The sequence below is a fragment of the Lonchura striata genome, chromosome 3 (assembly GCF_050655825.1).
Source record: "Lonchura striata isolate lonStrDom1 chromosome 3, ASM5065582v1, whole genome shotgun sequence".
Lineage (NCBI taxonomy): Eukaryota > Metazoa > Chordata > Aves > Passeriformes > Estrildidae > Lonchura > Lonchura striata.
Window position 1 is genome coordinate 24,906,400 of NC_140705.1, and position 26,975 is coordinate 24,933,374.

General features: G+C 37.7%; 1 protein-coding gene across 33 annotated transcripts in view; it reads right to left on the reverse strand.

Moving 5' to 3' along the window:
* Positions 1 to 26,975, reverse strand: part of LOC110482163 (dystonin) — a 283,630-nt gene that overhangs the window by 69,226 nt on the left and 187,429 nt on the right. For all 33 annotated transcript variants that reach the window (XM_085574702.1, XM_085574701.1, XM_085574705.1 and 30 more), the window contains 14 exons: positions 26,348 to 26,893; positions 23,733 to 23,909; positions 20,997 to 21,120; positions 18,942 to 19,150; positions 18,354 to 18,671; positions 18,011 to 18,177; positions 17,312 to 17,468; positions 16,930 to 17,056; positions 14,439 to 14,501; positions 13,411 to 13,646; positions 11,695 to 11,824; positions 10,066 to 10,265; positions 8,126 to 8,621; positions 5,704 to 7,178 (listed from right to left, as the gene is read on the reverse strand). In XM_085574702.1, the coding sequence (XP_085430828.1) occupies positions 5,704 to 7,178; positions 8,126 to 8,621; positions 10,066 to 10,265; positions 11,695 to 11,824; positions 13,411 to 13,646; positions 14,439 to 14,501; positions 16,930 to 17,056; positions 17,312 to 17,468; positions 18,011 to 18,177; positions 18,354 to 18,671; positions 18,942 to 19,150; positions 20,997 to 21,120; positions 23,733 to 23,909; positions 26,348 to 26,893 (4,425 nt within the window). The remainder of the gene's footprint in view (positions 1 to 5,703; positions 7,179 to 8,125; positions 8,622 to 10,065; positions 10,266 to 11,694; positions 11,825 to 13,410; positions 13,647 to 14,438; positions 14,502 to 16,929; positions 17,057 to 17,311; positions 17,469 to 18,010; positions 18,178 to 18,353; positions 18,672 to 18,941; positions 19,151 to 20,996; positions 21,121 to 23,732; positions 23,910 to 26,347; positions 26,894 to 26,975) is intronic.

The window sequence follows — 26,975 nt, forward strand, 5'->3', positions numbered from 1 at the left end:
AGCTTAAAAAGACAGAATCCACAGTGGCTTGTATTGTCCTGACCAAGGCACGGAGAAAATCCTGGGGGGTGGGGGGAAATAAGTTAAATCCAGAGCAGTAAGAATAATAAAACAGCCCTTTACTTTTTTGGCAGTAGCTATAAATAACCTTGATCTAAAAGGCAGCTTATCCTCCTCTTGTAAAAGGTTTGTTCGCGGTGCCTCCACAAGTTCCACAGGAAAACATCCCTTTCTGGCAGCCAAGCCAACGCGTCCCTTGAGCAGAGCGTCGGAAGACGAACGTTTCAGACCGATTCTCCCGATGCCATCCTGGAGAGCTCTTTAAGGCAGCTGCGGAGCCGAGCAAGCGCGGCGCGTTCCCCGAAGGCACGGCAAGTTTACATTCGGCAGGTCCCGACTACGAGCCGCAGCCAGCGGGCTGCCCTCGCCTCCTCCTCGCTTCCGAGGCGCAGCTGCCGAGGAGCCGGGGAAGGGAAACCCCCGCCGTGCAGCGCCGGCGCGGCCCCGGCTCGCCCCGCTGCAGCCGCCCGGCTCGCTCTCCAGCAAACATCTGCCACCGGCCCGCCCGCGCCCGCAGCGCCGCTCCGGGTCTCCCCTCCCTCGGCCCTGCCCGCCGCCTCCTTATCGCCGCGGCCGCCGCGCCCCGCTGCCCGCCCGGTGCCGCGCGGGGGGCTGGCCGGGCAGGCGGGGAGGCTCCGGCGGTGACATCACTCCCGCCGCAGCCCGCTCCAGCGGCCCGCGCCGCCCCGGCCGCGTCCCGGAGAAACTCTGGGAAGGGGGGGAGCGGCGCTGTAACCAACGCCATCGCCCCGTCTCATAAAGCAGTCATTTCAATGGAGGCTTCCTTTACAAAGTTACACCGAAACTTTACCTCTATATTACTTAAAAAAAAAAAAAAAAAAGAAAGAAAGACATCCCCCAAACTCGCCTAGTGTTTAGATTAGGTGCTGGAATAGTCACGGATTGCTCCACCTGACATGCAAAGCTCAGTCCAGTTTTGACTATTTTCAGTCTGGTCACTGGCCCCGAGGCAAGAGCTTAGGATGGTGTTGGCTGACAGGGCAGCCGCTCCTGAGGAATTCAGCTCCTACTGAAAGAAACATTAAAATATTGGAGAAAAAAGCCCTAATCTGAAAGACTTTTTTTTTTTTTTTTTTTTTTTTCCTCCAAGTAGGAGTTATTGGAGCGTTAAACCAGCCTATCAGGACAAAGATTCTGGTTTTGGAAATTGACACCTTTTAAATACAGTTCAACACTCCACCTATACTTCTAGCTCATAATCATGGAGGGGAAGGGTTGGGAGACTCACAGGAAACTTGCCAACAGCACAGGAGGAGTTGCCACGACCAAGCAGCTCCGCTCCAGTAGAAGCCAAACCCCTAATAACCTGAGCTGCTGGTGTGACAGCAGACATCAGTTTCAGGGACAATTCCGATCTCAGTTTAAGGACAGCATAAGGCACTTAGTGCTGAAACTTAACACACTGCATTCACTACAATCAGCTCGAGCGTTCTGTATCAAGCAAGAAGCAGGAAGCACTGTATGCAAGCAATACAAACATACCACACTTTATGTTTATTGATTTACTTAATAAACAGTCAGCTAACATATCAAAACACTAAGGTCATGCAAAACAAATTCTCTTTTCCTCCTCTCTGGTGAGCAGCCATATAACATTTGGATTATGCCAAACAGATAATCACCTCTCTAGATTCTCTAGCAGAGAATATACTATAATAGTAAAGATGCAAAAAGAATTTTAAATACTTTTGAAGAAAGGTCCTATCATCCATAGTTATTTTCACCCAAAACAACCAAAACCAGACAGATCCCTGCTAAATTCAGAAAGTGCTGCATGATTTTATAGGGGAAGTGTATAGCTGAAATTGGTCTATATTTGTTCAACAGCAAAATTATTTTAATAGTTAAAAAATTTACCATTTAAACAGTTAAAAAATTACCATTTTTCACTGTTTCTGCTGAAGACTTTTGTATGACAGGTAAGTAATTTTCAAAACGCAACTTTAAAAAATGTTCATACTTGCTTATATTACCTTTGCTTTTCAATACAGACCTGAATTGTAGTAAATCCCATGGAAGCTTTTAGTACCTTATTCTAGGGTTTGTAAACAGCACATGGGATATGCAACACTTAGCTCAAAGAGGAACTTAAAGAGAAACTTCTGATTATGCCTTCAACGTTATTTGCCTTCAAAGCAAAAATCAGAGGACTGACACCTTCTACATAACTAACAAGACGTGTAGATGTGGCATTTAGGGACACAGTTATCAGTGGACTTGGCAGTGCTGAGTTAACATTGGACTCAATGGTCTTAGAGGTCTTTTCCAGCCTAAACAATTCTGTGGTTCTATAACATAAGACAATTAAAATCTTAGTTCAAGCTTATTGGCAGGAATACTCAGGCTACCTAAAAATTCCCATAAATTCCAATTAGAAGGCAACCTCTAATGACTATATCTACTATAAATCCAAAAATAAAAGCAAAAATCAAATGAACCATATACTCATGAAAGCTGTAATAGTGACATGTTGGTTTTACTAAGAAGAATGACATAAAATAATTCAACTTTGGGTTCTTTCTCTATTTCAGAGAGAAACTAGCTGCAAATGCTTCTCCAACTGCAAACATTCTAGCATTGTGCAGTTACTCAAACCCAGAGTGTTTGGCTCTGTCCATTTGCACAATTATTTTTTGTTTTGCTTTTGAAGAATGGTGGCAGACTCAGTGTACCTTAACAAACCTAATTTACTGAGATTTCCTTTCAGGACTAATGTACACATTGCATACAAACTTTGGGGTAAGAAGTGTCTTACAAAGCCAAGTTAATTAGTACTTTTTTGTGTGTGTTTTATATTAATTGAGATAAATTCTTCATTTGATTATACTCTACCTGAAGTGAAGTAAGAGTCATGGTTCTACTTTGAAATTAACTGCTCTGAAAAATGTCATTTACAGAAAGTAAATTTTATAACTGCACTGTAAATAAATATAGTTTAACACTAATGGCAACTACTTACAACTTAACACTGACAGCAACTACTTTCAATTTAACATTCTATACTGACTGGAATAAGTACATTACGAAGAAGAAATATAAATAAAAAAAGTATGCATATGCATTTTAAATATATATGTGTGTAATACAGCTCAAAGCCAGTTTATTTTTTTAAAAAACATTATGTGTTTTAATGTCATGCCAAGAAGATGCATGCAGCTCTAACTCTTTGTACATAAAAATTTGTTAAACCACAAAAACCACCTCTGGCTCATTATACAAGATCCTTCCCTGAAGAGAGTGAAGATTCCATGTTAATAGATCTATACCAAAGAACAACTCTTTTGCTTTACTCTTGAGGAACTGAAGTTGACTGTAGCTGACCACAGAAGCTAAAGACATAAGGAGCCAGACAGTGGTTTTGTGGCCACAGCCACATTTTCAGGTTGCATGTGTTTGCGTACGTGCACAAACGTGTGAGCAAACACAAACACACCACGAGTGGAGCAGGATCTGTGGGATCCAGTCTCCCTGCAGTTTGCTGCCTCAGGTAGAACTGTTCTCTGGAAGAGCAAAGAGTATAAACAGATGGATTACTGTAATTTTGATATGCCCCAGTAGCACTGACACCAAGCATTAGGCGAGTTGATCCCTATCCTCCTGCTATCAGTATCTCTTCACTAACTACACTCTCACTTAGTGAAATTTCCCATTCTGGTCTCCTTATTTCCTTTCTTCAAAGGCTCCTCACTCTGCTGTTTTATTTCTGCATTTGCTTTTCACTTATTTAAACAACCACTTCACTTTTTCATCATTCTTCACCTCCTGTTTAATGGCATTGTATTTTTAATCATAAGCAAAAGCATGGCCTAAAATAGTTGCTTCAAGCAAAACACATTTCTAAGCTTATAAATATCTCATATAAATACAACTCCAGAGTAGACTTCTGGATATAAACATGCTGCTATCACTGTTCTCCTTTATGTCTCTCCAAAGTTTTTTTGTCTTCTTACCACATAAACTCTTGTATTACCAGGGATGCTGTCACCCCACTGGTCTGCACAGGTCTCTCACTCCCAAACTGCTCAACTGCTGTGTTGTGTCCAATGCCCTGATGAACTCTAACACTGGGACAACACACAGGGAACTGGATTTTCCTACCATCTGCTCATTAGGTAACACTCCAGAAACATTTTTTCTATAATAAAATACATATTTGTACATATATATACAAAGACCTGAAGCTATACATAATGTTTGAAAATGTAACAAATGTCGTGAAATCACAGATCCTAAACTGCTTACAACTGAAGTCCTGTACAGCAAATGTAAGCAAGAGCATTCACAGCAGAAGCTGTTGCTATCTTCCAATATCCAAAGTGTTTTACTAACCATATACAAAGAAAAGCCATTTGTTTCTCTTTTAAATTGAGATAGATTTGTTAGGATAGACTGGCATACAATTTTAATCCCCCCAGTCTGATGGAATCTCCTCATAATGTAACTATTTGTTCAAGATTTTTGTCTTTATTTATGCATTCTCAAAGTTCACCAAAACTCACAGTAACTTCCATTTGAAATTCCAAGATGAAAATTTTCTGGTTTAATTTTTCCTTTCCAATATGGCTTAAACAAGCAAAATACACCCTCTGTTGGCCAGCCAAGTAATGACTCTTTTCCAAGGTCATCAAATTTTTAACAGCATGGCTTATCAAATCCTGCAATGAAGGTTTGGCTTTATAATCAAGTGTCAACTAATGTACAAGTCATACAAACATTTGAATCAATATTATATTGGAACAAAATCAAAGCTGTGTAGAATATTCAGTGCTACTATATAGCCACTAGGAGATTTATGTTTTCAAATACTGCTTACATCTATAAATCATTGTGGTGAGCACTGGAAATTCATTTCTTGTGGTCTAACCAAAGAAAATATCTGTAATTACTTTAGCAGCAAAGCTCAATTAACACTCACTATCACTGCAATGCATTTTTTTGAGCTGGACATGGATTTCTAGCTGGCATATTAAAAAAGCTACACACAGAAGCCCTGGAGTGCATTTTGGATGAGGATGATACAGAAAAATCCCAGTATCATACAGGGATTATTTTGCCTGTTTTCTTTTTATTAGGATGTTTCTAGGTAAGGATGGAATTCGGTGAGGTAAAACTGGCCAGTGTATCGGAACAGAAAGTGGTAAAAGATAACATCTTAAACCTAAATATGCTAAACCCAGTTGAAAAAACCCTAAACTACTCAGATGAGCAAAGTGAATATGGGCTGTTATGTGAACACTGGAGTCTAAAATTCACACCATTGAAGATGAAAGTTGTGTAATAAATGGACATCAAATAGAGACAATATGCAGTTTCTCAAAAACAGAAAGGTAAGTGGATTACAGAAGATAACAAGATAGTGAAGAGAGGTGAAGAGGGAATTGGGCTGCAGGAACTGAGAGCTGAGATTTAAAATTCCCAATGTCTGCCAAGCTGTAGCAAACTAAATCTTCTCTAGAGCATAAGATCCCCATTTAAAACAGATAAAATGCATACAGGCAGAACAGACTGCTGTGAAACAAGATTCCTCTAAGGTCTGCACTTAACCAGACCCTTTCACTATGCTGTTTAATAAAGTGGTATTGTGGTAAAATACTTTGTAATAGTAAAAAGCAATCTTCCTACCTTGAATGTATTCAGCTGCTGATTAATAGTCTCTGTTTCCATTCCAACAGGACCTTGTGACTCTTCATGTTCTTCAGCTCTCCCAAGCAGAGTGGAAAATTCTTTTAGCTTAGTGTAAAACTCCTCAACACGGCAAATAGTACCATCCACTTGATCTTCCCTGGCTTTTGCTCTGTCTAGTAGCTTATTGCACTGTTTATTTAGAGCTTCCAAGTCTCTCTTTATACCAACAAGATCAGGAGAAGCTTCGGCTTCTGTGGCCAGCATAATTTTACAATTTTTATTAGCATTTTCATTATTCATTATAAGATCCTCCAGCTTTTTCATGAAACATTTTATGTCCTCTCTCTGTGATTGCAGTACCTTGAGATCTCTCCCCACTGGAGCCATGCTATCAAGTTCATCATCAAACTCTGCAAACTGAGAGAACATCTCTCGGATGCTGTTTTGGAAATGGCCAATTCCCTGAAGTTTGGTCTCCAGGAATGAGCACCTATCCTCAACTTGCTGCTTCACTGCAGTGTATTCCTGCTCCAAAGATTCAGCTTGAAGTAAGAGGTCAGAAACACCTGCTGAATCAGAAGCTTCTATCACCAGGTCTTGGGCAAGCTTTTTTGCTAAATCAACATGAGGCTTTAAAGCTTGCAAGGCTTTCTGCTGGGCCTGCATCATTGTCAGATGTTTGTTACTGAATGACTGAGGTCCAAGTGAGTCATGAGCTTCCAGATGCTCTTTGGCACTTTTAAGCTGTCTTTCGGTTTCCCTGGATGAGTCCTGAAACTCTTTCACTCTTTGTGCCATATTTTCCAAACACTCTCTCTTCTTATGTAACTGTTCTGTAACCACTTTCACATTCTGATTCAGCACCTTAGTTTCTTCTTGAATAATTTCTTTATCTGTTTGACTTGCATTGAGCAAACTTTCAGCAGAATTATTTAATAGTTCCACCATCCCATGGTGTTTATCTAGGTCCTTCTGCCATGCCCGCACCTGAACAATAGAATCCTCTATTTCAACAGGGTTTACGCCAACTTTCAATTCACACAGGTTGCTTTGGCACTTCTCTATCCATGGCTGCAGATTTTCTACATGCTGCTTATATTTGAGGGCTTTCTCCAGACAATCTGCTAATTTATCTTCCCTTTCTTTCACCTCTTTATTAATTTCATCCCACTTATTCCTGAGTGTGGCAATTTGGGATTGTAACTCTGCTCTGTCATCTACTTGAGTCTTCTGTAAGATACTTTCTCCTTCTGCAACAATTCTTTCATAGGAACTAATCTGATCTGTCATCGTCTTCTTAAAATCTTTCTGTTCTTCAATTAGTGATTGCAAGGCATCAAGTTTGGCTGACACAGGACGAGCCTGGTTCAGCTCTTCTTTCTTTTTGCTTAGCCAGGCCTCAAAGTCCTTAGACATCTGCTGGAACTGATGAGAAGTGTCGTACGCTGACTGAAGCTGCTGAACATGGTTATCTGCAAAGGAGAAGGCAGCACAGAGGTTCATTAGCAGAACCTGCTAGTATACAGTGAAAAAAATAATAACTAATATTGATTGTATTATGCATGAACATTAAGTTTAAGCAAGCCAGTCCTTTAGTATGTGGAATTTGATTGGCAGACAGCCAAGTTTCTTGCAAAGGGCAGACTCATTCCTGTAATACAGAAGAGCAGTGAAGGCAAGAGAATCAAGTGACGTGAGCTTATCCAGTTTGTGTCTACATGGATCCCATTTGAGCAGATTTTGGTGGTAAAAAGCAAACATTTATGATTCATGGTACTAGGAAATGTAACCACAGGGAATATTAAGTGGTATAAGCCAGGAGTGTCTAACTCATGGCCTACAGGCAATACACCTTCCTAGGGAGATTCTTTGGCGTTCCTCATGAACAGAGGAAATTAAAAACCCAAAACTGAGGCTGCTAGGGAGCACAAAGTATTATATCACTTGAAATGTATTACTTGCTCAGTTCTGTTGTTCACAAGGCAAGGAAAGGCTGCAGACTATCAGCCCACTTCTGTCACAGGCAGTTTTATACAATTACCACTGTGTTTCACTAGGCCATTAACTGATGTTTGCCTAGAAATTATTATTTTGGCTTATACTCTGCCCCTATGAAGTTGGTTAGCCCAATGAACAGCATCATCTTTTGGTATTCTAATTCAGTGAAGATGCACCTGAAGGAAGACATGACAAAAGCAGCCTTGCTATTTTACTCCAAGTTATCTCCCAAACTATTCACTAGAGATCCCAAGCATTGTTCTTACCTTTTCAAGGCATGGGGATTCTTCTAAATTCTAATGTAAAACTGTCTGGGGGTTGGAATGAATAGAGAGCTGGCACCAGGCTCAGTTCACCTCTATCACAAACTTTTGCCTTACTTTATGCCTTATTTACTGTTTTTCTTTAAATAAATACCAACCTGATTTTTGCTCGATATCTTTAAATGATTTTAAGATGCTGTCTAACTGTCTTGTAAGTTCTGCTTTCAAGTACTCTTCCCCAACCAGTGTTGACAGCTCTTCACAAAGAGCTTGTGCTGCACTTATATTCTTCATTTCCAGTTCTATTTGCTCCTTCATTTCTTTAGCAACTTCCAGCTGTTGTTTCACAGCATCAGGTTGTGTACTCACAGCCAGGCTGCTGCTGAGTTTACTATCCAAGGCACTTAGTTTATCAGAGAGACTCCTGAGTAAACTTTGATACTCTGTGCTTTTCACAATGGCTTGGTCAATTCGGTCACATCTCTTCTTCAGCTGGCTGGTTAGACTGTCCCACTTTTGTGCCACAGCTGCCAATTGCTCTTTTACAATTTCATGTGAGGGTGGATGTTCACCAGGTCTCTCCAGAATCCCCTGCCCAGCCATAGTTAACTGCTCATATTGTGGCTTTCTGGTGTCAAACTCTTTTAGTAGAATCTAGGGAAAAAAGAGAATTTTAAGAAGAATTTACTTCATGAGAAAAAAAGTGCTTCTGACAAAAAATCATTCAAACAAAAGTAGAATTTGTTGTAGCTAAGTTCTATTATTGAGTGTATCCAAGTTTAAAAGCCTTCTACATAAACTATGTTGTTTACATAAACTATGTATTTACATGAAAGAAACAGAAAAAAAATGAGGTGAATTTACACATCATCTAATAAAATTCAACTAGGAGATACAAGTAAATAATTCTGTTAATGCTACAGTAATTAAGTAACCACACCCAGCAAAATAAGTGCTGTTTTTTTTCAAAAAGCATCTTCTTTCCTAGACATTTTTTGATATTTCCCTTAAGAAAAAACTTCAAAGAAGGTGTATTCTGACATAATATTGCAATGTTTTATTATAGAACAGAGACTATTGGCTAATTCACAAAATGACTGAATGTGTAGTGTAAGGCCTTTTAAGTTTGTATCACTGGTTCTCAGTTTGGGTTTTTTGACAGTAAGTCACAGTGCTTGCAAAAGAAGGGACAAATATAATTGTTTTACTTTACAGAACATTCCAAACTCTTTCTAAGTCAATTATGTTGAACTTTTAAGGACTGTGGAGTGATACATGATAGTCTTATGCCATCTGTCTAGACTTCTGAAGTGCTTATTAGCCAGTACTGAGTCATAGTATTTCACATAGTATTAGACTACAGTTCATGTTTTAAACACTTCATTTTAAACTATATGGATATTAAATCTTTATTCAACATTTTAAAGCTTTATTATTAAAGCTTTGTTAAAGTTTTTTTCAAAAATAATTTCCTATCAGTTTAGAATAACTGGCATCAATAGAAATGCTTGAAATTAAAGTTTCTACCTTCTGCAACCTTATCTGATTTCACATTTAGTTTCTTTTGTCTACAATTTGTTGTGTTGCTGTCAGTAAATTACTCCACTTTTCCATTATACTTTTTCTTCTGTCTTTGACACTCTTGGCCCCATATCTATCCACAGCACTGCATTTCACTTGCCTTCATATTATTGTTAGCTACTGGCACAGTCAAGGAAATAAAATCTCAAAAAGATAGTTCTGACCACAGACTGTACATGAGGAATAACAGTAAAATGTCAAATTAATAAAATTCAAAGGAACATTTTTATTTCACTTCAGAGAAATCACAGTGTGGTCTAAACATAAGGACATATCAGAGGATCAATAGTCAATGTCTCCTCAAAATTTTTCTTTACCTGTTCTAATCTCTTTTTCACTCTTATGATAATTTTTTCTTGTAATTACTGTGGTCAAGTATGATGTAAGCTGATACCAAAAGATAGACAAATCTAATGGCTTATACTAACTGTACTCTGCTCTACATGCAAAAAGTACTTTGCTAATAACAAAAAGGCAAAAGAAACTTAAATCAATGATGTGTGTTGGCACTACTCACCTGAACCTGTTGCTTTTGTGTATTCAGCATATTAGGATCAATTGATAATGGTCCCAGCACACTGACCATTAGCTCCTTTTCTACAAGCCAGTGCTTTAGCTGAGCTTCTGCTGTCTGGAACTGGATCAGGTAATTTGAAGACTCCTCCAGTTTTTGTTGTCTCTCAGATGTAACTTGATTGAGTTCTTTCCATTTGGAATCTAACAATGATAATGTTAACATATTGCATGCATGTTCTAGCAGATGGATTGTGAGACAGTAGAATATATATGAAACATAAACAGAGCTCTCTCTCATAAGGCTTCATGCTGATTAACTCCAGATGCCTTATTGCAGTGACTCTGCAAATAACATCTTTTAAGTCAGACCCACATGCACTTGGATGACAGTCAGTAACATGTGGAATTTTTAGAGCAATGAATATTCAATATGTAATAAAATTATACTAGAATATTACTACTAAATTAAATACCCCGAAATTTAGGCTTTGGTCTTAAATTATATAGAAGGCAAAGGGTTCTACTCAGTTATAACTCAGGTGCCTGATTTAGATAGACAAATATCCCTGTTTATTCAGTAATAAAGCCCCATAAGTTTTCAAGGGTGATCAGAAGCCCAAAATTAAGCTTCAACTCTGAACAGCCCTCTGAAAAAGCCTAAGTCTTTCAAATGTCTGTATCATTCATCTAAAACATCTAAACCAGGTACCTAATGATGGGTAATGAGAATACTTCTGCATACAGGTACTTCATAAACACTGTGTGAGCTTAGGTTCACACCTCGCCAGTCTGTGGTCTTTTCCACTATGGAAGTGGCTCCAGAGCAGCCTTTGAGTCCTCATCTTCTAACATCCGCCTTCCCCTCTGTGTTACTGTCAGTGCTTGCTCAGTCAGCTCTGGTATTTTGCTAACTCTCCCTGTGCCTAATTTTCATCCCTGTTTTTTACAGTTCCATTTGCTGCTTCACAGTCCTCTGCTCATTCTGTATTAATCCCCTTTCAACACTACTAGGAGTCTGTTGGAGACTTTACCTGCCACTTAAACTTTTCAGAGTTTCACTTACAAGCAGGACAGACTGGAAAAATTCTCAACTTCAAAATTACTGTTGGTGTAGCTATGGAAATGCCTATCACTATGAAACAAGATTGACATACCATGCTATTGACCTGTAGGTATTTAAAATATGATAACATGAAAACAAATTTTAAAAGCTCATGACAATTAGGTGTCGTAATAGCTCAAAATCTTTTCCCCAAACATGGTATTTTTTTTCCATTGGCTTCTTGAAATTAGAATCACCTTAATCTGTTATATTTTGTAAAAAGAACAAAATATATATGTTGTTTGTAACTGGCCAGTCAAGTTTTAGCTGCACAATGTTTGAAAAAGATAGTCTCTCAAACAGGGAGAGCCAAGCTATAGCCTGTGCACTAATACAAATTCAAAACCCATGGATATCACTGGAATTACTTCAGATCTACATGCTTGCAAATTGAGTTATTTCCACAGAATTTAAGAGGTAAGAGGAAACAAGGTATTAAAAATACTTGTTATTGCTAATAAATTTTAAAACTCACAATAAAACAATTTTCAAATCAGTCTGAGTTATATTATAGCTTTACTGAAATACCTATTTTATCCAATGTTTGTCTCCACTTAGGTGCCTCAGGAGAGTTAGGGTTCTTCTCCAATAGCTCTGTCACTTTGTCCTTCAGTTCCTGCACTTTATTTGCACTTTGCTTTAATTCAGTTTCAAAAAGCTGAAAATTTAGGTGATAAAATAAAGTAATTAATAAGTAAGAGCCTAAAGAAGAATGATTAAGTTTGCAGTCCATAATACTGAGATGCAAAACATGAAAATGAAAATATAAATATCTAGCTTTTATATACTGCTTTTAATAATACTTTTCTGCTATGGATCTCAAAACACGTTATAATGATATATGATGCTGGTCAATTTTTTTGAAAGAGTAAACCTGACAGATCTAAACTATATTAATAATTACTGCTTCATTTGAAAAAGTGACAGTACTAGAAGAATTCAGATAAGTAAGATTCACTAGGTCCCATCATATCCATATACTTGGAATCTATTTGTGTACAGAAGGCAAACTAACAGATGCAAAGTACAGCTCACAGCAGAAATAACGCATCTAGCTCCGACAGAGAGGGGTGTGGTGTGGCCTCATTTACCTCAGTAGAAGTTCTGCTATCACATACAGTTTCATGTAGATCTCCTAAACCCACAGTTTAAAGACAATCAGAGTTAAGTGTAAACCTAACAGAAGAGAAACTAAGATCTCTAATCTGAGATATTCCAGCAAATCCTAATTAATGCTGTTCTTGAAGACAGAAGTGAATGTTTCTTATTAATTATCCAAAACCCACAAAAATAAACAGTGAACAAACTGCACTTGATTTAGAACTTCTAGTAAAAGGTCCAGTGCATCAGATGACTCTTGCCTGGGCACTCACTCAAGTTTTCCAACTATTTGTGAATACTTTTCTATTACTACACTGTGGGTTGAATGATCATCATAGCTTTGCACATTCTCTGTTACCAAAAAGAGATGGTTTTCTTTCACACTTAATCTGAATTTTATGACTGAATGTTATCCAACTCTGGGGAAGTTGGTAGCTGGTCAGGTTATAAAAGAAACTCAGTTAAATCTAATTCTGTCTTTGCTTATATACAATCACAAGCAAGAAAAGAATTTTCCCTATCCATTACATTTCCTTTTATAGATGAGCCTTACATGTGTAAATATTGTCCTTCATTGCTAGAGAAGCATATGTCTCCGATGCTGAAACAGGACAGGAGCTTACTGCTGATTCAGTGGTTTTCTCCTATCAGTTGTAAGGGTGAACGAGGTGGTTGTGCAGCTATATAACTTAACAAGCATGACAGGGCTGCTGAAGAGAAACACAGCCTTGGCAGAGACATAAGCCACTGCAGCTGCAGAGACCAGGAGGTCTGTGGACCATCAGTGAGCCAGCAGCTGCACAAACAGTTTTTGGACACATACAGCCCTTCAGGTATTAAAAATAATCTATACCTTTAAACAACTAAGATTAAAAAAGTTTATTGCATAATCAGTATAGCCTCACCTTTTCAAACTGCCCACAAAAATTACTATTTTCTGATCTGCAAAACTCATTCTCTCCGACACAGTGCTCCCTTACTCCACTGACACAGTTTGCCAGATTTGCTCTAAGCCTGACTGATATGCTTAGTAGGATCATTTAAATAATCTCTGTAACATTAAGCTAGACTGAGATATTAGTTATTTCATAGCATCTGCCTAACAACTACAATAAAAAGTATTTGTTTGAAGGCACAAAATACCTTATGTTGCTCAACTTGGGCTTTAACTGCTTCACTATCTGTTGGAGCTGCTTCCCAGTCTGATGCAGTTTTGTCCATTTTCTGCAACCAGTGCATCATTGAGGTCGATTCTTCCTGAATATTTTGCATTTTTGAAAGCATACTTTCTAGTTCTGAAATCTTTTCATTCAATAAAACTCCCAAATCTTCATAGCTGTGATTTACATTAGACATAGCTTGTTGAACAGTTGTCAGTTCTGTAAAGAGAGGATCACAAAGACTGTGTTAGACCTTACAAGCCCTTGAAACAATACTGAATGTAGCAAAACAGTACTGAAGAGTACTCTGAGTTACAGTAGCTAACAGTCCCCTAAATAAGAAGTCACTGAATATATTATTTCAAATCCACTCTAAATGTGACAACACTGAATGAGTTCCTATTTACAAGAATTTCTTATTTCACAGCAATCATTACTTCAATACATACAAGTGCACAGACATGTTTCAATCTTTCTACCCATTGCTGTTTTAGTATTTTAAGTAACAATTCCATGACCAAAAGTTGAATATACTGGGCTACAGTTCAGCTACTATAAAGTCCTTATATAAAGATTCCTTTGTTTCTATGAAAGGTCACAGTGATACAAATGTATATAAAATGGGTGTCTTTGTATACATATATTTGAGTATACACATGTGAATACTGATGGGTGTTAAGGTTTCAATCCCCACTGAAAGGTATTTCTCAAAAGTCATGTCTTATATTAAAATAGCCATCCCCATATACATTTATAAAAGTATCTATTGATTCAGAAAACAAGGCCAGATTTGGTTGGCCTTCAAAGAAAATAATAAGATAGGTATTGTTATAATTATTTATAATATCATGCCCTAGTCAGTGTAATTGTCTTATGTGATGGTGATGTGAAATTTCAGTCTAATAATGACTGCTACAAGCAGATTTATGTACAGCATTTAAAAAATATTTCCACATTTAACAGTAATTGGCAAGCAACAATTCTTTGTCACATGCTGAAATTTTTACTGACCTTTATTTTTCAAGAAATCCTGAGTTCCTGGAGCTCCTCCTTCACCATTTAAAATTGTGCCACCTGTGGATCAAAAGAGATGAAGCCTCTTGCTTATCTGAGCCTTTTTGTACCATAACACTATGCAGCACTTCATTCCCTCTTCAGAACATCATGATCCATAGGTGTCATTACAAGCTCAGGAAGGAAGCTCCAGCCAGCCAGTACCATAAGTGGCATCACATAGGGTGTACATGCATGCACTTACAAGGGTGCACATATGATCAGCAGTCCTACTGCTCACAATTCTGTACTAAACAACTGACCAGGGCCAAAGGTTTATGCCCAAGCTGTGAGTCCTATTCACATCCAGACTGCTAACAGCACTTCCTTCCTCTCCCCCAAAGGACCCTGTTTCCCCTTGAGAACACAGTGTTACCCAGCTGTGATGGGTATAGCCTGGGGAGGATGAGCTGGCAAATGCTGTGACTGAGGAGAGCACTAAACATTAAACAGCAAAGAGGCCCAGAGTGCTTATTGCACACATCACAACCAAAGGCACTGCTTATTTAGGGCACCTTTACCCACCAGGGAAATGGTTGAGATGCCATTCCTGAAGGTATTTTAAAAACCCATCTATGTGCTGCTTGGGGACATGGTTTAGTGCTGGACATTGTAACTCTGCACAGAAAGTTCTTGAGACCAGCTGGATTAATCCCTCTCTGTCTTGTCACAAGCAAGACTAAAGCATGTGCTCCATGACAGGAACTGCAATGTGGCACTCTTGTACCTGAAGTTCTTACTGTCACTTGGATGCCACACTAATTAACCATATCAGAGCCTCTGAAACCAGAGCTAATGGGCTTTGTAAAATGGAGTCAGACCAAAGAGTAGGGCCACATGATCATACTGCAGAGAACTGCAGGGAGAATCACCTCCCTGCACATATGTATTCCCAGAAGAGCAATTAACTGAGAAAGATTAATGGTTGCCTTGGAAAAGGCTGTGCATCCACCCCCCAGTACCAGCTGGACAGTGAGGACCACATTAGTGGCAGCTGGAGGATGGCAAGAGAAAACAAACCAGATAAGGGAAGTCACAGGCCCCAGGCAGAGTCCTGTACATCTTTGCACTCTTTTAGCTGGACTCTGGTATTTACAACTGCAATAAAGTGATACACAGTACAGCTCTTGTCAAGGAGGGCAAATGTTCTTGTCAGGAGGAATGTAGCTGCTCTTATGTGATAGATATTTAACTGTTTTTTTCTTTTCTATCTGGATGCATTTAAGTAGAAAAGAGGCAGAGGAATGAGCCTAAATAGATCATAGAATATTCCAAAATGTTTGAAAAAAATATTTGAAAGGTTTTTATTTAAAGTTTAAAAAAACCACCAAAACCAAATCAAACAACAACAAAACAAACCAAACAAATTAAAAAAAAAAAACAAAAAAAAAAAACAAAACAAACAAACCACAGAGGCAGCTATTACAGAGATACAAGAAAGAAAGTGTTTTACTTTTGCCCAATAGGTATCCTCTGTCAGTCCCCAACCTCCCAGTCACTTAGAGATGACCAATGAAGGCCAACACACTTGAATTTATTTCCAGACCTAGTCAGTTCAAGAATTGATTGAAAATGTGCTTATTGCCATTAAAACACCCAATGTCCTTGAACTATGTCTGGACTAATACTTAGCAGAATTACTAGTTTCTGTAAAACAAATTAATATTCAGCACTAGAGTAAAAAAAAATCATGGAAATAGACTTGCTATCTTTAAATTACGATTACCAGTAGAATTAGCTAAAGGTCTAGACAGAAAACACATTTTGGCCCAGAAAAATTATGCTGAGATAAAAATCATTTTCCTTCTGTGCTGTTGTTTCAACTAAAAACCAGACTAATAGCACTTATGATATCATGTTAGGTTGAGTACATTTACCTAGGCTCATTTTTTATATAAACCATCTCCTCATTACCCTTCTAACAAAAACTCCACGACTCTGCAAACCTTTCTGTTTGCTTGGTGTCCCAGAATAGCCTTTTGGCCATTAAATAGGTATCTCTGTGCAGGTACATCAGAGTTTGCAAAGCAAGGTTTGTATTTCTCCTGCTTGCAGACTTGATGGAAATGTGAAGCACCCAACACTGATCAGAATAAGCAGACTTCTCATTCTCAGAAGCTTTCTGGGATTAGGTGAAGGCCACGTGAAACTGTCATTTTATTCACTATCTGGGAATTACATAACAACCCTAGGACATGTCACACCTTTACATCAGCACACATTATTTTGGCAGAATAAAACAATGAGAATGTGTGCTGAATTACTACAGCAGCTAGACAGTTTAAATAGAATCACAGCAAACAATGGTCAGAAGAGACATGGCTAAATGTTTTCTCACAAGCCACAATATTTAGAAAGCTAATCCAAGGGTAAAACAATATTAATTTTTGTCTTAAAGGTTTTAAAAATTCTTGGAATATTAGGCTTACCTGATTAAACAAAAGCATACCTGATTTGGCAACTGCTCTAAGTTTTGCAGGAGAAGTCACAGCAGTGATTAAGTTACACAGCAAAGTTCCTCTGCTATTCATTTTCTGCAATTCAGGTGCCTTTAATGTCCATTCATCTTTTAAATTCTGGTCAAGAAAGATAGTTATTTGTTCATTACAAAACTGACTTCAAACTTAAGAGAATTAGTGTACAGAAAGGAACAACTTTGCTGCTTGGGAATCTGTTGCAGACATACAAAAGCAAATGGGAATGTAAATGCAGACTGCAAGCCCCCTAGTCCCAATTACTGTGACAGCTTACACCTTAAATCTATATTTCAATATTAGTAATAGATGTCTTATTTCCTTCAGCCAGATTTCACTTCTCCTACAAAGGCTTACCAATGTATCTTCCAAAGGTTTCTTTAACTCCTCTGTATTCAGAGAGGGCTGTGCTGCTGGAATTCGTTCTGTCGTCTCTTTTATCCATTTTTTTAATGATTCTACAAGGAGCTCAAAAGCATCCATTTGTTTCTGACAAGATGATACATCCTCTTCTCTAGACAATTAAAGACAAAGGAATTACAGTATTCCTTCTAATAATTAAACAAAAAAATATTATTAATCTGATATTACTATTCTTAAATTCAAGGTGCCAAAAAGCTAATTTTATGGATATAAGCAGAATGTGCAAAACCTAGTCTTAGTGCAAAGGTAACTTCTATGAATCTCTTATAATTTCTACAGTTTCCCTTTGCAGCCTGATGCCAAATATTACTCTAAGGCAATATACACAAGCAGCAATTTATGTTCTATCACAGTAGGGGAGAAGTAGGGTTTTCTTAAAATTGCCAATGAATGTCACAAAATTTGAAAAATTACATATCTTTATGGCTTTTTTTAAGAGCTCTTGGGCCAGACAGACTAACTACAGACACATTTTCAAATAGAATATTTTCCTTCCAAGAAAAAAAAAAAAAATCCCTTATTTACTCTGGTCAACTACAATATCTTCAGATTGCATAAAAAAGGGTAGCAGTAACCACAACATTCACACTCTGTTATTAGCCAAAATGGAAACACTTTGATTATCCAACTTACTTTTCTTTTATTGTCTCCTCTACCTCTTTGAATTTCTTTGACAAAGCATTTACTTTTTCTGATACCAGTGCTTTATCTCCAGGAAGAGCATGGAATGAAAGTTCTTCAAGGAGCTGCTTCAAAACTTCCAGATCCTTCTTGTGTTGTGCCAATTCTACACTAGCTTCCTGCAAAATGGGATTACATTCTTCATATTAGACTTTACCATCACTTGTTCAAAATTAAACTCTAATTTTAGCTAACCAACCAATGCTGGAAAAAAAACCAGCCTTGTTTCTTATTCAACAACTTAGATGAGTTGGACTAAGAACCCACAACACATACAAATTGAGTGCTAGGGTACCTGCATGTATTGAGACACTTCACTAACATCCTTTCTTGGTGCCTCCGTCTCACTTAGAGCCTGGTTTTTCTCATCTAAAAATGATTGAAGTTTTGTTGAAAGATCTTCAAATAACTCCACTTTAGTTTTTAATTCCTCCATTTTCATAAGCTTCTCTCTATGCTTGTTACTTGCTTCAGAAAACCGCCCTGCAAGCTCACTCATTTTTGCTTGCAGTGTGGATGCAGTGTATGGATCTGCTGTTTCCATGAACTTCTTCACTTTTTCATTCATAGTGTTTATACTGCTCTGGCGACCTGCAATGTCTTGTTCTAGCATCTGAAACATACAAGAACTACTTTGTATTACTTGCAACTAAATTTTAACAAGTGAAATTCATCTACTATATAAAGCAACAAATCACTATAGCTAAACCATCAGTGTAACCTATTTCAACTACAAAAATCCTTATGAGCAGTTTCACTTCATATAACAGTCCTCTTTAGTAAGTATTTTTAATCCATAAAAAGTGCCAACCTAAGATTTTAATTCTTTCTTTAAATCTGAACTATCAAACAACTGTTTCTTTTTTCAAAGACTGCTACTTACAATGCTTTTACTAATAATGTCCTGAATAGTAGCAGAATTCAAAGGCACTTGATCTTGTTCTTTAAGGCTCTTTTCAACTCCTTCCATCCAATCAAGCATTTCATCCAAACCATCCTGCACACTTAGGGATCGTGTCAGAGTTACTTGAAGCTTCTCATTCCTTTCATTCACAGATTTGGATAAATTGTCATATCTTTCCACAATATCATCTGTTAAAGAAAAGATATATTTCAATTCCTTCTTCTAGCCAAACTAAGCTTTTAGCTTACTTCACCAGCACTCACCACTTGAATCAAAAATTGCTATGTTAGAATGAAGAAAAAAAAAAGAGTCATCTTTAGTCAGTAAAAACATGGAAGCAAAGACCAATAACCTCAAACAGAGCCAAGAAACACATCAGACAAGGGAATTGAGGGAGCATACAGCTGTAGTTCCCAGTGTTAAAAACTAGTTTCCATGTAGCTCTAGCTTAAGACAGCTGTTGGCTGTTCCCAAGAAATAAAATAGCAGAGTATTAAGACAGGTCTTCTACAATTATGTCTCTTATGTGAGACATAAGAGACTGTGAGATCTGAGAGGTTCTTCCAGTTGGTCCTTCATTACACATCCAACACTTTCAAAATAACTCTCTGAAACTCACAAGCTCCATGTACCTCCCAAAGACTTTTATCACCTACTCCAAAGGGTCAAGCCACTGTTGTTTTAGTTTGTTGTTCTGCAAATTACTTATGTGATTCTATGAAGAGATAGCTGGGTGGTACACAGAGAGCATCTTCAAACTTCAGACAGTGGTGAATGTCATGCTGTGCTACTTCTCACAATTGATAGGAAAGAGTATTAGGAGTAAGTGGTAAGGTTTTGGTGGTGGTAAGGGTTTGTTAGTGACAAGTTTTTTTGGCTCACGTGAAAAGAGGGCTGTCCCATGGAAGACACAGATGGTTCCAGCCAACTCCAGCTGACCCATCACAGGGCACAGCTGAGCTCCTCAGCCAAACTGGTGGTTGGAAAAATGCATTTAAGAGCAGAGAAAACACTACATGGGACTAAGAAATGAGGGAAAAGAAAGTATGAAAACAGCCCTGCAGACATGAAGGTCAGAGAAGAAAGAGGGATGCTCCAGGTGCTCAAGCAGAGATTTCCCTGAAGCCTGTGGAGGATGAAGGGGCAGATAATCACTCTGCAGCACATAGAGGACTCATGCTAGAGGAAGTGGATGTTTCCTGAAGGAAATGCAGCCTACATCCACAATGCAATAATACTAGCCCAAAAGATTTAAGCCTGCGGAGAAGTCCCTCACTGGAGCAGGGGAAATGTGTGAGGAGGAAGCAGCAGCAGAGAAATTACAGACTGACCACAAGCATCCATTTCCACACTGCACTGTTTGGCAGGGAGGAAGGAGGACTAGTTGGGAAGGAAGGAGTGATGGTAAGCCTGAAAGAAAGAGTGAAGTGGAGTGTTGCTGTAATTTGTCTTTGTTTCGCATTTTCCAAACCTGTTTATTGGGTAATAAATGAAAATTAATTTTTGCCAAGTCCATTTTACTCATGACAGTAAAAAATGAGTGATCTCCCCATCTTTATATCAACCTGTAGGCTTTTCTATCTTAATTTTTACCTTGTCCACTTGAGCAAGGGGAGTGAAAAAGAAAGTGGGTCAGCATCTGGCAGCCTGTCAAAGCCAACCCCTTCATAGACAGTTTCTTAAAGTTAGAATGAAGTAATTCCTAAGCTAAGCAAACTTTGAGTAACTGCTTGTAAACAGGCTCCTTGGAATAACTTTTCTCTGGAGACTTTATAATCCTCAGCAAATCACTACCTCTGCTCAGCAATCCCTATTTCTGTAAAAAGAAAAAAATGAAATGACAGTGAAAAGCATATGGATCCATGTAGGACAAACCAACAATAAAATTACTGTGTTGTAATGACTTATAACTCAACTAAATCATGGACTTGAACAGTGATGTAAGAACATGGAAGTTCTGTAATTTTTGTCTTCCAGAGCCTGCATGCAGACACAAGTGTTACAAAAAGGCATTAAGAAAAGCAAACATTTTACCCAGTGTTTTCTGAATCTCGTCTTTGTCTGGTGTCAACTCTCCCCTTGTGTCCAATAACACTTCAGCAGCTTTTTTCAGTTTTTCTACAGCAATTTGGTGGTTAGACACTTGTCCCTGAAGAACCTGTAAAATTTCACTATTATCAGTTATGCTTTTCAGTACAGTTGATATTAACATAAGCAAGACTTGAGATATGTCACAGAACCTAAACTTAGTACTGGGAATAAACTAACTCAGTTTGTGACCTCTCTTTATGAAAAATCCTGACCAGTGGTTATGGCTGCTGTTAACCTTCTAGCCCTTTAGTTCATGTACCATCTTTTTTATCTTATGTTTTAGAATACTTGTCTGACCCAACTTATTTCTTGTATGTAACTTCAAATGTGTCTTTTGATTAATTGTTTCTAAAGAGCCTCTATACAGACTATTATAAACACAGTTTTCAACTCAGCATCTAAGAACAATTCAGAGGGAAAAGCATACAATCAACACTAGCAGTTACACATTGACCAGCAGTGGTATTGACAAAGGATCAGGCTGCTATTGTAGCACAAACAGGAATAGCTTGAAACAAGGAGATTGCCTTCACAGTCAGGAGCCCCTGAAGCAGTGCGGCTGAATTTTGCCTAGGTGTGTCCATCTAACCAAGGAACACATATTCAGAGACTAGCCCAGCCACGATTTTCTCCAGAGCCAACAAAAACAGTAAGGCTGAATCTATTTCTAGTGGTTTTATCTCTCTAGTGTGTAAAAGTACTTAATGGTAAATAATCTTTCAATCACTTCAGGCCCTTGTGCTAGTGTTTACTTTGATTCACTTGAAACTTATATAAGTCCAAAATGAAGGGACATCTCATTTATTTTTTTATATTCATTGATACTCAATGAATATATGAATCAGAAGGTAATCCTATGTGCCCTGCCAGCACAAAGAAGTCTTGTCAGTGCATTCAGCACTGATACCCTGAGCATAAGAGTGTGCCAGAGCACAGTACATCACCTTGCTGACCCATATGACACAATGAGTCTCCAAGAGATCTGAAGAGGCTTAGGCTAGCACTTGTGCAGAAAGAAAAGAAAAAAAAGAAAAAAAGAAAGAAAGAAAAAGATGTACCAGAAAACCTTGTATACTAACAGAAGGCAAGCAAGCTGATGCCAGAGGCAGTGAAGAATATTCTGAAGAACAGTTAATCCCCATAAAAAGATTAGACCTCACCATGCTGCCAAGGTCTGTGTCTAGCTGGATTATCAGCTGCATGTGTTGGCTACAAGGGACAGCTTTAACTTGCAACACCTGACTTCCTCAAAATACTCTTTGTTTTGCTTTCATTAATTGGCTTGCTTTCTTCAGCCTCCTGTTTTTTCTCTTCCTTTGAATCTTTTGACATTTTGTACCCTCTCCCTTCTTCCCAACTCACAGCCATTGAGGACTCTTTTGTGTGGAAAGTAATCCATGTAGACATTTCATAAAAAGAACCCTAGTACTCACTCCTTTTGTATTACGTCCATGAAAATTTGCATTATAGAGAATATAATTCATTTTGGCATAAGGAACAAAAAGTTTAAATGAAGCTTCAAATTGTAATTGGCTTTATTCCTACTCTTTCAGTGCTTCGAAGCACAAATGTACCTAAGCATTCATTGTTAGGAGTTCACAATTCACACTTTTAATTTTGTTGTCTTAAACACAGCTGTGATTTGTCTCCTTTTGCTGTCATGCATCAAAGTGCTGGGCATTTCCAGTGGCCAAACTGAAAGGCACCACAGATAGAGGTAACTACTGCTCAGGCTGATGTGAGGGAAATGGTTAAAATATGTACTTTCCAAAAGCCCTTGACTATGATTTTTCAATAGTGAATGTGTCTGACCTGCACTGATACTTCACCAAGCACAGACAAAACAGTGAGGAAGTGCGTGACCATTACTCTTGCTCACTAAAAAACAGATAATCTTGCACTTTTTTATAGTATAAGTGATCGAATGTGTTTATGAAAATATAACAGTCAGTTCAAAGATGAAGACTGTATGAAACTTTGTATTACTCACCATATACTTAGCTTCCTAAAGTCTTCTCCAAGCCTACACTTTATAGAGGTATCCAGAGTTTTACTTTCACAAGCTCTATCACTAACTTGTCTTGCCTGTACTAGGATTTACATAAAGCCATGAGTTACATCCTCAGTGGCAAAAATAAAAACCATTGTTTTTCTGTGCAAGACAAATTATGTTAAATTCACTCTGTGCAGGGTATACAGCACTGGATGAAAGTGAAACAGGCAGACAGACTACTCACATAACACTGTTCACCTGGTATGAGCCCTTTCATAATTAAGTAACACACAAATGTGAACAGAAAAAAAAAATCAAGAGTCACAGACAACAATCAAATGGACTGCTCTATCTGGAACCCTATCCAAGCCTTATTCTGATAGCAAGCCATAATCATTAAATCCTTTCTTAATTAAAAAACTTGCCAGATTTCACCCTATCATTTGCTAAGAAACACATCTTGCTTTCACAACGGTTAATGGCATCTTGGTACCCCATTTTTTCATCCATTGCTTTTCAGATATTGTTCTGGACAGGCAGATTTCAGAACCATAGAAGCTGTATGTCCCCATGCAAGGCAAGAATTTGGCCTGCAGCCACTTGGATTATATTAGATCATCCTGCTTGACAGACAAAAAGCAGTTCCTTTTAGGACAAAAGTGCTGCTGCATTTTAAAGCTTTTCACCTTGGTTTCTTCAAGTTGTCTTTGGAGATTTTTGGGATCCACTGCAATTGGCTCTGACAGTTGTTTGTTCACAGCTATTTCACAGGCCTGGAGGCCTGACAAAAGTCCAGATGAGGCATCTTCATAATGCTGGTATTTATCCACCAGGTCTTTAAGGTTATTTCCAAGGATGCTACACTAAAAGAGTAAAAAGGAAACAAGCAAATATTCAGGCATTAACTGTGTGCTGCATTTCATACTAATCTCAAAGTTATACATTCATTCCTGTTATCCTGCATCCTTTTTTCCTGCCATCATTTCACTGTCTAACTGATTTCTGAACTAAGATGTGACAGCTGGACAGGTTATGCAGGTCTTACTAGTTTGTGCTCCTAAAGGGTGATTTAGGATTAAATCACTGATACAGGTGTGAAACTGGAATCTTACTTGCTGTACTAAAATAGGAAAAATTTCAGGAAAAATGTTTGATTCATTGATATAAACATTCTTTATCAGAACTCTGGTACCAAAAATGTAGAAAGCAAGTAGAAAGTAGAAATGTAGGGAGCCACCAGAATCTAGACATTTTTTCAAAAATCATGAGAGGAACATATGTTCATTAAAATACAGACAGTGGAATACTGTTTTCATAACTTCCTTACCTGCATAGTGAATCCAAAGTAATATGGCTTGGTATTGTACATATGCTAAGTTTTATTCACTAAAAAATGTCATCTGAACAAGCCCCTATTAGACCTGTATGTTAGCATGCCCCAAAATGTTTATAGCAAATTGTCACATAAAAAAGTCAGTGAAACTTTTTCAGACTTTCTGGAGATGATTTCACAAGCAAACTCTGATTGTATCAAGTCATAATATTTATACACAGTTACATTAAATATTTATAGTCTGAACCTTCCAGATACTGTATTTTAATACTCAAAAATGGTACTTGGTCTCCATCTGGTGGGCAGACATAGAAGATGCTTATTTATATGACCAATTAACCAAGAACTGAGTTTAGGATTCCTTCAACATACAAGCCTGTAAAATCATGTCTCACACATGTGAAAATACATATATATGAAAGTAACAGTAATGTAAGTATTAAAGCAATAAACATCTACATAAAGCAAAAAAGGTTACTACCAATTCATTTACAAATTACATATTTTTTATTTTCTTGGAAAATCTCACTAACTGTGGACAATCTCATTTTTTAAAATTATATTCATAAAGACACAAAAGGTCTACCTTGTTCTGCACATCTATTGTCAAATACTTAAAGCATGTCTCTTATAACCCTGCTAAATATATATATGGAAAGGATAGAATTTGGAAAATTGACAAATCAAGCTGCTGGCATGGGATTTTTATGTGCATAAAAATAAGCTTTCTGAATTTTTTTCTATGAAATCTTCACATTCATACTCAAAGTAATTCAATAAACCAACTGTAGAAATCTAACATGTCAACAGAATTGACAATTTAGCTGCCCTGTTCATACTGGTTAAGCAGGAAAAGGGAAATGAGCTTCTGTAAATGAACAGCTGTCTTAACACACTGGGAAAATAAGTTTTACACTACTTTTTTAACCATGCAATCAAATACATGTCTTTACAGAATTTACATTTCTGAGCATAAAAACCTTAAAGAGATAAAAATTTCCAGATAAAGATGGCCAGTGTTGCAGTCCAACACTGTACCAGTAAGACATTGAATCTCTACTAAGGAGTTTGAACCGATGAGCTTAGAAAAATATGAAATAGCACAATCAAAGGCTATTGACAGCATCTGTCTTCAATGGTTCAATTCATAATTATCTCAAGAGTTTAAAGGTCTGGAATATTATCAATATTGAACACTTGGTTTTTTGAAAACAGCTTGAAATTGGCATGTGAGACTACTTGGTGATGTTTGTCTAGTTCTATCAGGCAGATTCCATACATGAACCTGGCACAGAGAGCTAGATTATTTTCCCTCTCTAAGGTACATGGAGGATTTTGCACTGCTAATTACTCACTAGTTAGACACTAATCTGACATTGTTAAGGATAAAATGTTTACTTGGCAGAGTATTGGAAAATAATTGCTGTCCTTAAATCACTAAGTTCTTTCATGCCTAATGCTGACAACAGAAGTCACATCAGGACAAACTATTTCAGGATACAAATTAAAATTAAAACTTCACATGCTATATTTGGAATATTCTCTCTCTTTTTACACTCATTAGTAGGGAGCCAGATATATAAACAGCTGTGGGAAATATTGCAAGTGACATAAAGTAATAATATCCATCTGAAAATATTACAATTTCTTTTCACCCCAAAATATTACTCAAGGCAGTCTAAGCTGTCACAGACTCAGAGGCTGTTTAAGATTGAAAGAACAATGAAAAACTCTGGTCTCTTTTCTTCCTTATAACACAAAGAAGAAACTATCAGCCATTCAGACCTTTAATAGTCTGACACTTGACTAAAGTAGATCTTCTAGAAAGGCATCTTGTCCTGTTATCTAACTTCAAGAAACAAAGAATTTACCACTTCTCACAGTGTTTTTTCATCAACTAGCTCCTGTCTACACATATTGCTAAATCATTTACAGTGGTCATGTCTATTCAGTATAAATAAAACTTACCTTTGTATAGAGAGATTTGAAGCGATCTGAAGCTCTATCCAGTTTGTTTTGTACTTCAGCATATGTAGCCGAAGTATCAATACCATCTTTGTCAACCTTCACACCATCTCTTTTGCTACATGACCTTGCAGCATCCAAAACTCTTTGTCCAGAAATTGTAATATAGCGTAAATCACCTTTGTGAGATATAACGTCTTCTGAAAAACTCTTCTGCCTTTTTAGTTTGACCATAATACCACTGAAGTCAGAAGCCCCTGCCTCCAAATTGTCAAGTTCTTGCTCTGCCTGCTGCAGCCACGTTTCAAATTCACTATAGTCTGCATCGAATTTCTCCAATTCTTCCCTTAGAGAATGGGTCAATTTCATTTTTCGTTCTGATTCAGCCAAAGCAGTCTCATACTGAGCCTTCAGCTCTTTCATGTTCCTTTGCATCTTGTCTTTTTCTTCAGGGGTAAGGTAATGCCCTTGCTTCTCAAGCAGTGCCTGAGCAGACTGAGTTGCTACTATGATAGCCTGCTGCTGTGAAATAATTTTCTCATGTTGAGCCTACAAATAAAAGAATAAATTACAACCAGCACCCTCTCACATGGTTCCTTAGTAAAGGACATGTAAAACAAAGACCATTAAA